Source organism: Fundulus heteroclitus, unplaced genomic scaffold, assembly GCF_011125445.2.
Source record: "Fundulus heteroclitus isolate FHET01 unplaced genomic scaffold, MU-UCD_Fhet_4.1 scaffold_44, whole genome shotgun sequence".
Classification (NCBI taxonomy): Eukaryota; Metazoa; Chordata; class Actinopteri; order Cyprinodontiformes; family Fundulidae; genus Fundulus; species Fundulus heteroclitus.
This window is the reverse complement of record NW_023396857.1, coordinates 2350841-2363222: the sequence shown is the minus strand read 5'-3', so window position 1 is coordinate 2363222 and position 12382 is coordinate 2350841. Positions and strand designations below refer to the sequence as shown.

Below are 12382 nucleotides of genomic sequence, written 5' to 3'. Positions count from 1 at the left end.
CAGTGGTCAGACGGTGGGAGCCAGGAAGCTCCAGAACTTCCCAGGTTCTCACCTCCAGGATCCTCCCGCAAACAGCTGCGCGCAATCTGCGCAACAAAAGGCGCATTTTAACAGGAGGCCGAGAACTGCGCGCGCTCTGCGGCCACCATTAAAGGCACGTGCTCGCGTGCCGGATGAAGGGGGCTCGTGCGGCTTTTTGTCACCTGGCAGACGGTCAGCAGGTAGGTGTGAAGCGCGTCATTAGCATCAATTGAGCCCCACGCTGACAGGTTGCCTCAAGCCAGAACCGTCCTGACCCACCAACACGCGTGTTTCTGACACGCAGACCCAGCTGGGCTCCTGTGGGCCAGAACCGGACCTTCATTCAGTATAGTTTCATTTGGACCCAGATCAGCGCTCAGGTGGACCAGTTCCGGTTTCTAACCTGCGATCCAAACACGAAACCGGTCCGGATCAGCAGTTCTTCAGACTTTCTGGAGGTTTTCCGGAGTTTTTCTCTGGATTTTGTAGATTCCCCCCTAGTCTCAGTCCAGAACCGGGTCTCTTCTGGGCTAAACTCTGATATCTGAATCATTTAGAACAAATATTATCATCAAACATGAGTCAGAACGTGACACTAAGCTGATCTGCCTCTGCTGGGACTGAGAGGAGAAGCTGGATGAGGACTTCTGCTGCTAGAAGTTCTCAGATGTTCTCCAGCCCATCTGAGCTGTAGATGTTCTACAAAGATGGACGGAGAAAAGTTTCACTCTGCAGATGTGAGGATGGGAGGGGGCGGGGCTAACAGGTGAGCCTTTTTGTTCCATCGTGTCCTCGTGCTGCTCCGTTTGCTTCACGCGCGCCTGTCTGTCCAGGTGTCGGTTCTGACGCCTCAGCAGACTTTCCCACGAGCTCCAGGAACAAAACCTCCTCCCTGAGCGGACACGCGCCACGCTGCGGCTTTTCACACCTGAACAAAAGCTCGTGCCACCTCGTCTCTTCGGGCCATTTGCGCGCGTGTGAAACAAACGGCGCAGTGATGTGCGTCACTGGTTTTAACAGCGCAGGTCTGTCAGCCGCTTTCCTCCATGTGCTGCTGGGAAGATTCTCTTCTTATCCTTTATGTCACCGATCTGGTTTTATTACCGCAAAACAGTGTCCGAATTATAGAAAGTAAACTTTATTTATTTAGCACCTTTCACAGGATTAAAAACCACAAAGTGCTTCACAATTAAAAACAACCACATGACAAAACAAAAATATAAAACAGCATAAATGTAACATCATAGCATGAAACTAGTTAAAAGCCAATCGGAACAATGATTATTTGATCATAAACGATTTTCTTAATAATTAAAGAAGGGCTGAAACCATATTCTAACAATAAAACAGTAAAACTGTCCAGAATACTGACCTACACAATATTTAACAAACTAATTGATTTATTTATATTTCCAATAGTTATTGTTCATTTTCCAAAATCATGAATAAATAAAACGAAACTCTGATAATCCAGTTAAATTACAGGAAGGCGGGTTGATTATCAGCCAATCAGAGATCAGAAAACGGATTTCACGGCAGCTTTTTGTGTCTTTGCAGATTTGACGTCGTTTGCACATCAAAGCGCCGCCTGGACTCGCAGCGCGTGCTTCAAGTGGAGTTACGTCGATCAGCAGATGGCGCGCGATCGAATTTGTGCAAATTACCAGACTGACCACGCTTCCTGGTGGCGCGTGCACGCCGCCTTGCTCTGTTCCAGCTGCACGCGCTGGTACAGACCCCAACACGCGCGTGCGTTACGGCGTCATCATGTAAACAATTATTGTTTAGATCGACCAGAAGAGCTGATGCCGGTCAGAAATGACGCGCATGCGCACCAGCCCATGTAATCCATCCGTTCGCACGCGACCTCGGATCGGATAATCGTCACGAGACCCCGGTTCTTTGAGACATGGATGGAGGCGTGGGCGCGCCGCATGCCGTGGCCAGGGGGCTAAAAAGGAGGACGTCTGAGCATGCGCACAGCACACGTGGGTTACCTGTCTACTACCTGGGCTTACCTGGATCCAGAGTAACGGTGATGTTCTCACCTGAGAGCCCAGTGTCAAAGTTCTGATTCTGCTGGCAGAACCAGAACCAGCTTAGCGTTTCAGCTCAGAAAGGTTCTGCAGGCACTGAGCGAGCAGCAGAACCGAGGCGGGTTTAACGGACCGGTAATGATCAGCTGGGCTGACTGAACAGAACCACGGACCCACAGCGCAGTTTGGATCAGAACATCTGGTTGAGCCGAACCATCAGAGTGAACCAGGTGGTCTGCGGGGTTCTGGACGGATGCAGGGAAGCCTGATCAGGTCCAGCAGAGCGTTGCTGAAGTCCAAATCCGGACTCTTCAGAATCTGAACAGAACCAGTAAACCGGGCCGGTTCTGGACGCCGTGGGTCAGAAATGAGGTGAAATGTGCTGGCGTGAGAGCTGCTTCCTGATTGGCTCTCAGAGATTTGGCCTGTATGTTACTGCTTGAAACGATTCAGAACCACCACGACCCGAACCGGTCCAAACGCAGAGTGGGTTCTGCTGTTCTTCTTTTACTGTCTTGTTTGTTAAGGAGAATAAAGATCTGATGGATTCTAGCAGGAAATAAACTGTCACCACATGGTGTAGGCTCAGAAGATCTGGCCCGGTTCTGAGGAGCATGGAGAACTGGCCCGGTTCGGTTCTGAGGAGCATGGAGATCTGGCCCGGTTCTGAGGAGCATGGAGATCTGGCCCGGTTCGGTTCTGAGGAGCATGAAGTTCTGCTCCAGTGAGGGAGAAATATCTTGTCATCAGTGGCTGGAACCCTCAGCTTCACACTGTAAGAAAGGTCTTCTCCTCATCTTGTGTCTTCAGAGATGTTCTGAATGAGGTCTCTGCCGGTCCAACCTGCAGCTCTGACAGAACCTGAATACAGAACCAGAACCCAGCTCCAGAACCTGAAGGTAGAACCAGAACCCTGCGGCAGGGCCAGAATCACCGACTCCTCTCCTCCTCGTCTTCCTGTTCCAGGAAGTCCTCCCTCAGGTGGCCACTTTTTGCAGCGGCCCCCGCTCCTCCTCCTCCTCCTCCTCCTCCTCCTCCTCCTCCTCCCCCCTCGGTATAAAGCCGAGGTGAGAACCCAGCTGCCGCAGTCCAGAGTTCAAACAGCCTCAGTTCGGTTCCCTCCCGCAGACAGAACACTTCAGACCTGTAACCGGGTTCTCCTCACGCAGCCGTGCGGGTTTCGTCTCTTCTCGGAGTTTTCCGCAGACTTTTCGGCGCAGTTCGGATTTTACGTGCAGATAACCGAGCACCGGGTCCGCGGCGCTGCGACATGGCGCGTTGGTTCCTGCCGTGGCTCCTGCTGGTGGTGTCGGCGCAGACGGTGAGTAACTCCGGGTCAGAGCCGCGCTGCTCTCCGCCGCTCGCTGCGGCGCTGTGCGCTTTTACGCACAAGGCGCCGCGTCCCCAGCAGCTTCCGATCCGCGGAGCTGGATGTAAAGTTGTCATGTCAGTGAGGATCAAACCGAAACACGCAGCGCTGACAGAGAGGAGTCGCTACTGTCGGAGATTTCTGCAGAATTTAGAAAACTTTTAGGGCAAAAGGTTCCTCATCTGCAGCTGGATTTATTCTGCGGGGTTCCTTCAGTAATCTGGCTTTCCCTCTGCAGATCAACATCCAGAGTTTTTATCCTTATTAGACAGTTAATGTGAGAACGGGTGGCCTACAGGTTAGAGCTGCAGGAAGGCTGCAACTTCGCTGGTTTGATTCCCCAGACGCGGGGCCCCTGAGCAAGGCCCCCAGCCCTGGAATGCCGTACCGTGGGGGACCTCTGCTCCGTGGGGGACCTCCATCTCACCCCCTGTGTCTGATCTCTCTGCCCCGCAGGTTCTTCCGCAGCCCGACACCAGAGCGGTCTTCGAGCTGAAGGTCCACTCCTTCAGCAGCGGCCGCAGCATCTGCCGCCCGTCCCGGGACTGCCGCATCTTTTTCCGCATGTGCCTCAAACATTCGCAGAACGTTATAGACCCGGAGCCGCCGTGCACGTACGGGAACGCGAGCACCGAGGCTCTGAGCGCAGACCCCAGCTCCATCTCCGAGAGCGCGCCCATGAAGGTGAACGTCTCCTTTAAGTGGCCGGTAAGTGAGCCGACGGTGAGCAGCTCAGGGCTGACCCGGGTTCTCATTGAGCCGGGTTCTCATGTAGACCGGGTTCTCATTGAGCCGGGTTCTCATGTGGGTTCTCATGCAGACCGGGTTCTCATGCAGACCGGGTTCTCATGCAGACCGGGTTCTCATGGATGAAGCTAAATGTCTAAACCCAGAGGGGAGTTTATTGTATCTGGGATGAAATACAAACAGACCTGATGATCTCAGCTCCTTATTATGTCTCTGCTGGATGTAAATGCTGATTATTGATGGATATAAATGCTGATTATTGATGGATGTAAATGCTGATTATTGATGACTGCTTCCTGGCTGATTGCAGGGTTCCTTCTCTCTGATCCTGGAGGCATGGATCACAGACTCCTCGGGATCAAAGTCCACAGGTAAGCCCCGCTGCGGCTGCTGTGCCGCGCCTCCACCGCCAGGCGGCGACAGAAAACATGTTTAGGTTCCACATTCAGCCTCTAACAGCATCCAGACTCAGAGGCCAGAGAAAAGGGAAACATTTTAAACTTTTACTGCAGTTCTGAGAATATTTAGATAGGTTTGAGATACGTTTGTAAAAGAGAGAAAAAAAGTTGATTTTCCAATTTCCAAATATTTTTTTTCCAACAACTTTAGAAGTTTAGATAAAAAGATAAACAATTAATTTGTGTGAACCTTTAATAGAAGGATTTTTTTTTTTTTAGTGACTCGTTTCAATTGATTCAGAGAGTTTAACATTTTTATCTAAACTCTAGTTAAGCCTTTGGCTGAGGTGAGGATGGACAGAGAATTTTCCCTTTAGGAGGCAGAAAACCTGCCGTCTGTGATGGGATGGACAACCTGACCTGCAGATCCAGAAGATGCTGGAAGTTTCTGGAGGTTTTTGCTCCGTCGGGATTCGTCTTGATTTGGGATTTCACGCGTGTCTCATCAGCGCGGCCTCAGCAGCTGTCAGCGTATCCGGCCCGTCGCTCTGACCCGTCTCCTGTCGGACACGGTGGGAGCAGCTAGAGTCAGACAGCGATGAGCTCAGACTGTTGATGCTGAACTCTGGAGCTCTGCAGGTTTTAGTTTCAGTTTCCTCAGCTTGTAAAGGTAGAAAAACGGTTTATCACCTCATCAGTTCATTTCTGATTACGGTTCAAAGTTACTTTCTTATTAACTGTAGGCAGATTTGTTGGTTTCAAAGTTCAGTTTAATAGTAGAACAGTCCAAAGGGTTTGTGAGAAAGTTAAAGTTTTCCTCCTGAAACGTCTTTGGACTCTCCTGTGTTCAGTTGGACCTCCCACCTCAGAACCAGGTTCTAGGTCATCGGACCGTGGCTGTTTGTGCTGCAGGAGACCATCAACGCTTATCAGGACTCTTTATGGCCCATTCTCAGGAACCAGCATGTGTCCGCATTAGAACCTCCGTGTTTAAGTCGGCTGAGCAGAACCAGAAAGCTTGTAGTCCTCCTCTGGGATGCCTGGAAGAAAACTGCCTCAGATTAAGTTCAGGCTGCTTTGAAAGCTCACATCTGATCAAACTTTCCAGGGTTCTCTTGATTCGGGTCTAAAATCTCCAACAGTTTCAGGAACAACAGCCGTCCAGATGACAGGAGCACGCTGTGTTTGCAGAGACTTATGATGAGACACAGGACGGCCACAAACCTGAAGGTTGCTGTTAGAATGCTGAGCGTTGATCAGAAGTTTAACACCTGACACACAGAACCAGACAGAACCGGACAGAACCGTCTCCTGCTGATAGAACCACAGCCTTAGGCTCATTATTGACCTTTCTGACTGTCGTATTAATGTCCACTTGATGCAGGGGACCAGGACAACCTCCTGAGCCGGGTGGCGAGCCTCGGCAGGCAGACGGTGGGGCAGCAGTGGTCCCAGCAGGTGCACCAGGACAACCAGAGCCAGCTGGGCTTCTCCTACCGGGTGGTCTGCATCAACAACTACCACGGAGAGGACTGCTCCTCCTTATGCCGGCCCCGCAACGACACCTTCGGCCACTACCACTGCGACGCCGACGGCAGACGCCACTGCATGGAGGGCTGGAGCGGCCAGTACTGCACGGACCGTGAGTTCCTCTAGCCGTGAAGGCCAGACAGACGTGTGCCGGGTCTGAGCTGTTAGTCTGGGTCTGGCTGCACAGGGAGCTGCTGCTGCTGAGCCAACATGGCTGCACAGGGAGCTGCTGTTTCTGAGCCAACATGGCTGCACAGGGAGCTGCTGTTTCTGAGCCAACATGGCTGCACAGGGAGCTGCTGTTTCTGAGCCAACATGGCTGCACAGGGAGCTGCTGTTTCTGAGCCAACATGGCTGCACAGGGAGCTGCTGAGCCAACATGGCTGCACAGGGAGCTGCTGCTCCTGAGCCAACATGGCTGCACAGGGAGCTGCTGCTCCGGTTTCTGAGCCAACATGGCTGCACAGGGAGCTGCTGTTTCTGTTTCTGAGCCAACATGGCTGCACAGGTAGCTGCTGTTCCTGTTTCTGAGCCAACGTGGCTGCACAGGGAGCTGCTGTTTCGGTTTCTGAGCCAACATGGCTGCACAGGGAGCTGCTGCTCCTGTTTCTGAGCCAACATGGCTGCACAGGGAGCTTCTGTTTCGGTTTCTGAGCCAACATGGCTGCACAGGGAGCTGCTGCTCCTGAGCCAACATGGCTGCACAGGGAGCTGCTGTTCCTGTTTCTGAGCCAACATGGCTGCACAGGGAGCTGCTGTTTCTGTTTCTGAGCCAACATGGCTGCACAGGTAGCTGCTGCTCCTGAGCCAACATGGCTGCACAGGTAGCTGCTGCTCCTGAGCCAACATGGCTGCACAGGTAGCTGCTGTTCCTGTTTCTGAGCCAACATGGCTGCACAGGGAGCTGCTGTTTCTGAGCCAACATGGCTGCACAGGGAGCTGCTGCTCCGGTTTCTGAGCCAACATGGCTGCACAGGGAGCTGCTGTTTCTGAGCCAACATGGCTGCACAGGGAGCTGCTGCTGCTGAGCCAACATGGCTGCACAGGGAGCTGCTCCGGTTTCTGAGCCAACATGGCTGCACAGGGAGCTGTTGCTCCGGTTTCTGAGCCAACATGGCTGCACAGGGAGCTGTTGCTCCGGTTTCTGAGCCAACATGGCTGCACAGGGAGCTGTTGCTCCGGTTTCTGAGCCAACATGGCTGCACAGGTAGCTGCTGTTCCTGTTTCTGAGCCAACATGGCTGCACAGGTAGCTGCTGCTCCTGAGCCAACATGGCTGCACAGGTAGCTGCTGTTCCTGTTTCTGAGCCAACATGGCTGCAGGCTGCAGGCGGTCGGAGCAAAGCTCTGCAGGCTGGACCGGCTGAGCTGAGCGCTGGTAAACGCCGCCGTCCCCCCTGGTGGCAGCAGGGGACAAAAACATTGTGTGTGTGAATGTGTGTTTGGCTCTGAGGGCTGTTTCCTTTGTTTTGGGCTCAACAATGGGCCCCCAGTGCACCCCCCCCCCCCCCAGCGGCCCCCGGCCTCCTCCTTAAACGGGGACACGCGCTGCATCTTAATGTGTGCTGCCGTGCGTGAAAGGAGGCGGCATGTGTTGCTTTTGTTGTGTGAGCCAGCTGCTCCGCCCAGCATTTAACCAGCACTTGTAGGGGGGGGTCTGAGGGGCCCTGGCAGGGAGGGAAGCTGATTTCTGACTCAACCTCTGATGTTCTCCTTCTAATACTCTCTCCTTCTTTCTCCCTTTCCCTCTCTCCTCCTCCCATCAGCCATCTGTGCAGGAGGCTGCGGCGAGGACCGCGGCTTCTGCGAGTCGCCCGGAAGGTGCAAGTGCCACGAGGGCTGGGAGGGGAACCGCTGCGACACCTGCAAGCGGCACCCGGGCTGCCTCCACGGCACCTGCCTGCAGCCCTGGCAGTGCAACTGCAAGGAGGGCTGGGGGGGCCTGTACTGCGACCAAGGTGGGTCTGAGCGGGCCGGCCGGTCCGGTTTACCTGCTGCTGGAGGTTTTATTAGAACGAGACCAAATGGTCATCTGAGCAGTCCGCACTAATCAGATCTGATGTTCTGGCTGAGGACAGAACCGCAGCGGCGCCTCAGGTCCAAACGGATCACTTCATGTTGCTTTCGCCTCATAAGTCGGTATCGACGCAGCGGATCCTGCAGACGGAGAGCGAAGCTTTGACACAAGAATCACCGTCAAGCTTTGGGATCACATGGTTGTTTGGTTCTTCTGTGTTTTCATCATTTTACCCAGAATCCTGGAAAAGTTCTCACCCTGATGTTCCTTAGACCTTCTTCATGTTTAGTCTCTCATGTTTAGTCTCTCTACCTAAAATACGGACTCAGCGCTAACACAGAACCATCTACAGGTTTTCACCTCTCTGTCACACTGAGACATAAACGCTTTCTATTGTAGCTCTGTAGAAGTTCTTTATCAGCTTAGTGGGAGGTCCAGACCTTTCCAGGTTCCTGAGGAAGAGGAGCCGTTGTTGGGCCTTCTTCACCAGGTGGGAGGTGTTCACAGTCCAGGAGGTCAGAGGAGATGTGAATGTCCAGGAACCTGATGTTGTCCACGCCTCCACCACCTCCCCCTGTAGAGAGGAGGTGTTCAGTCCTCCTGGACCTCCTGGAGTCCATCATCACCTCCTTGGTCTGACTGGTGTTCAGGATCAGGTTGTTCCTGGAGCTCCACTGGGTCAGACTGCTGACCTCCTCCCTGTAGTGGGACTCATCGTTGGTGGAGATCAGACCCACTGGTGGTGTTGTCCACAAACTTCTCCACTGTGTCTGTGGGGGGGGGGGGACAGCAGGACAGTCCTGGGTGCAGAGAGCTGGACTGAGGACACAGCCCTGTGGTGCTCCTGAGGATCAGTGGAGCAGATGTTCCCCATCCTCACCACCTGGGTCTGTTGGTGAGGAGGTCACTGATCCAGGAGCAGAGAGGTGGAGAATCCATGCTGTGGAGCTTCAGAGGCAGCATGTCTGGAAGCACCGTGCTGATGCTGAAGTCCATGAAGAACATCCTGACAGGTGATGTTCTGCTGCAGGTGAGTCAGAACTGAGTGCTAATGAGACAGCGTCCTCTGAGGAGACGTTCTAACCAGACAGCGTCCTCTGAGGAGACGTTCTAACCAGACGGCGTCCTCTGTGGAGACGTTCTAACCAGACGGCGTCCTCTGTGGAGACGTTCTAACCAGACAGTGTTCTCTGAGGAGACGTTCTAACCAGACAACGTCCTCTGTGGAGACGTTCTAACCAGACGGCGTCCTCTGTGGAGACGTTCTAACCAGACAGTGTCCTCTGTGGAGACGTTCTAACCAGACGGCGTCCTCTGTGGAGACGTTCTAACCAGACAGTGTTCTCTGAGGAGACGTTCTAACCAGACAACGTCCTCTGTGGAGACGTTCTAACCAGACAGTGTTCTCTGAGGAGACGTTCTAACCAGACAACGTCCTCTGTGGAGACGTTCTAACCAGACGGCGTCCTCTGTGGAGACGTTCTAACCAGACAGTGTTCTCTGAGGAGACGTTCTAACCAGACAACGTCCTCTGTGGAGACGTTCTAACCAGACGGCGTCCTCTGTGGAGACGTTCTAACCAGACAGTGTCCTCTGTGGAGACGTTCTAACCAGACAGTGTCCTCTGTGGAGACGTTCTAACCAGACGGCGTCCTCTGAGGAGACGTTCTAACCAGACAGTGTCCTCTGTGGAGACGTTCTAACCAGACAGTGTCCTCTGTGGAGACGTTCTAACCAGACGGCGTCCTCTGAGGAGACGTTCTAACCAGACAGTGTCCTCTGTGGAGACGTTCTAACCAGACAACGTCCTCTGTGGAGACGTTCTAACCAGACGGCGTCCTCTGTGGAGACGTTCTAACCAGACGGCGTCCTCTGAGGAGACGTTCTAACGAGACAGTGTCCTCTGTGGAGACGTTCTAACCAGACGGCGTCCTCTGTGGAGACGTTCTAACCAGACGGCGTCCTCTGAGGAGACGTTCTAACCAGAGAGCGTCCTCTGTGGAGACGTTCTAACCAGAGAGCGTCGTCTGTGGAGACGTTCTAACCAGAGAGCGTCCTCTGAGGAGACGTTCTAACCAGACAGCGTCCTCTGAGGAGACGTTCTAACCAGACAGCGTCCTCTGTGGAGCAATGGGACAATAGTCACTGAGGCAGGAGATGGTTGGTTTCTGGGGAACAGGAACGATAACAGAGGATTTCAGGCAGGAACCGTGGAGAGCTGCAGGGAGAGGATGAAGATGTCCAGATGTTCTGCTAGCTGGTCAGAACATGATCTAAGCATCAGGGCTGACTCCATGTCTGGACCTGCAGCCTGGTTGGTGGTGACCTTCTTCAGGGAGGAGGTCACCTGGTGGAGCTGCAGGAGGAGAGGCTGATGGTTCTCCTCTGGCTGGAGGAGATGTTCCCTGCAGCTTGGAGAGTCAAAGAAGCTGTTGACGGTGTCAGGGAGAGCCGGTGATTATCAGCCGCTGGTCTCTGTGCTGGTTGTCCCTGATGGTTCTGATGGTTCTCCACATGTTACCTGGACTGTAGCTGCTGAGGTGGTCCTCCATGCGCTGCTTCTACCTCTGCTTGGCCTTCTGGACCTTTTAGTTCACTTCTAGCTCTGCTGTAGGCCACTCTGTCTCCAGATCTGAACGCTGCATCCTGGGCCTTCAGCAGGGACCGAGCTGTCCACCCATGGTTCTGGTCAGGAGACACTCTGGTTGTCTCTGTGGGAGGACAGCATCAGAGCAGGAGTGGAGACAGGAAAGTGCAGATGATTTATAATCCTCTAGATCAGCGTCCTCTTTGAACATCCCAGGCCTCCTCAGTCCAAACCTGAATGGTTCTGATCAGACTGGTTCTGCAGGTTCTCCACAGAGATGTGGTCTGATGATGCAAGGTGAGGAGCTGCAGCAGCTTTGTTTGCTCCTGGGATGTTAAAGTCGACCAGATCTGATGTATTGTTGCCTCTGATCAGGAACTTTGTGGAACTTTATGGCGTTGAGCTTTTAACCTGACTAAAGTCTCCAGCAGCGATCAGAGCTGGCTCTCTGTTCATCTGGCTGCTGATGACATGATGGAGCGTTAGCTTAGCTTTGGGCTAAAGCACAGTCACAGAGCTGGGCTCTAATTTAGATGGTCTGCTCTTCACTGCCAGATATTCCAGATCTGGGAGCAGAAGGTTCTGGTTTCTTTGCAGCTGTCTCCAGGTGTTGAGGATGTCCATCACCAAACCTTCACCTTTGCTCTTCTGCAGCTTCAGTCCGGTTGGCTGAACAAAGAGAGGCCGGCTAGGTGAGGCAATTCTCAGCCAGATCTGGTCCAGTTAGTTGGCGAGGATCCAGGAGGAGAACGGGTCGTTAGCTTTAGCCTGGCTAGCAGAGCGCCGTGGTCGCCGCACGTTGCCCCCCCCCCCCCCCCCCCCCCCACCTCCAGCTGCAGCTTGGGTGGAGTAAAGACCGGTTCTGGTGGCCGGTGGGTCTGAGTGTTGCTTCAGGGTCTGCAACCTGTGGGTCTGCATGTGGCTCCTAGTAACTTTGGCCTAAATGCTGAATAATTGATTTTTTTAAAGTGTGAAGGTAATTTAAAAATGCTAGCTTTAGCATTTGTCTGAGCAAAATACGCATAAGATTCCAGACAGAATTATGAAGTTCATAGAATTATACTTATGTTTTTATCACTAGGCTGCAAACAACGTGCTTTTCATCATTTTGGCGCCGTTTGCTTTAAAAAAATCAAATAGGGTTTGTGTTTATAAAAATATATTAAACCTAATAAAAATACAACAGTTGATGTTTAATTTTTTAAATTAATCAGATTTCTATAAAAACAAACTCCGTTGTCTCAAAGACGTGTGAACCTGCTGCTGCGGGTCGTTGTCCTGCTGGAAGCAGAACCTCCGGCCCGGTAGGCAGACTGACACCGGTTCTGGTCCAGAACATCCCTGCATTCAGCACCGTCCATCTTTCCCTCCACCTGGACCGGTTCCCCAGTTCCTGCTGCTGAACCCGTCCCCCAGCATGATGCTGCCTCCACCGTGTTCCACTGTGGGACGGGTTCTGGAGGGGATGGACGTGTTGGGTCTGGACCAGACACCATTTTCCCTGGTGGCTGAAGGGTTCCATTTTATGGTTCTTCTCCACCGGTACCAAGTCGGAGCGGTTCCTTATGGGTCGCGTCAGTCAGCGGCTGCGTAGAACCGGTCCAGTTTTTAGTACCGCGTCGATGAGACAGAAGAGGAAACGTAGCTAAGCGAGCTGTTCAGTCTGCGCTTTATCGGA

At 53.0% G+C, this 12382-nt stretch overlaps 1 protein-coding gene across 2 annotated transcripts in view; it reads left to right on the top strand.

The window, feature by feature from the left end:
* Positions 1-120: 120 nt before the first annotated feature.
* Positions 121-12382, top strand: part of dlc (deltaC) — a 54965-nt gene continuing 42703 nt past the window's right edge. The window contains exons 1-5 of one of the 2 annotated variants that reach the window (XM_036131519.1): positions 121-221; positions 3883-4134; positions 4484-4544; positions 5956-6213; positions 7867-8058. In XM_036131519.1, the coding sequence (XP_035987412.1) occupies positions 174-221; positions 3883-4134; positions 4484-4544; positions 5956-6213; positions 7867-8058 (811 nt within the window). In that variant the 5' untranslated portion in view covers positions 121-173. Of the gene's footprint in view, positions 222-3126; positions 3379-3882; positions 4135-4483; positions 4545-5955; positions 6214-7866; positions 8059-12382 lie in introns of those variants that run through there. The other variant, XM_036131518.1, reaches the window with a different exon arrangement.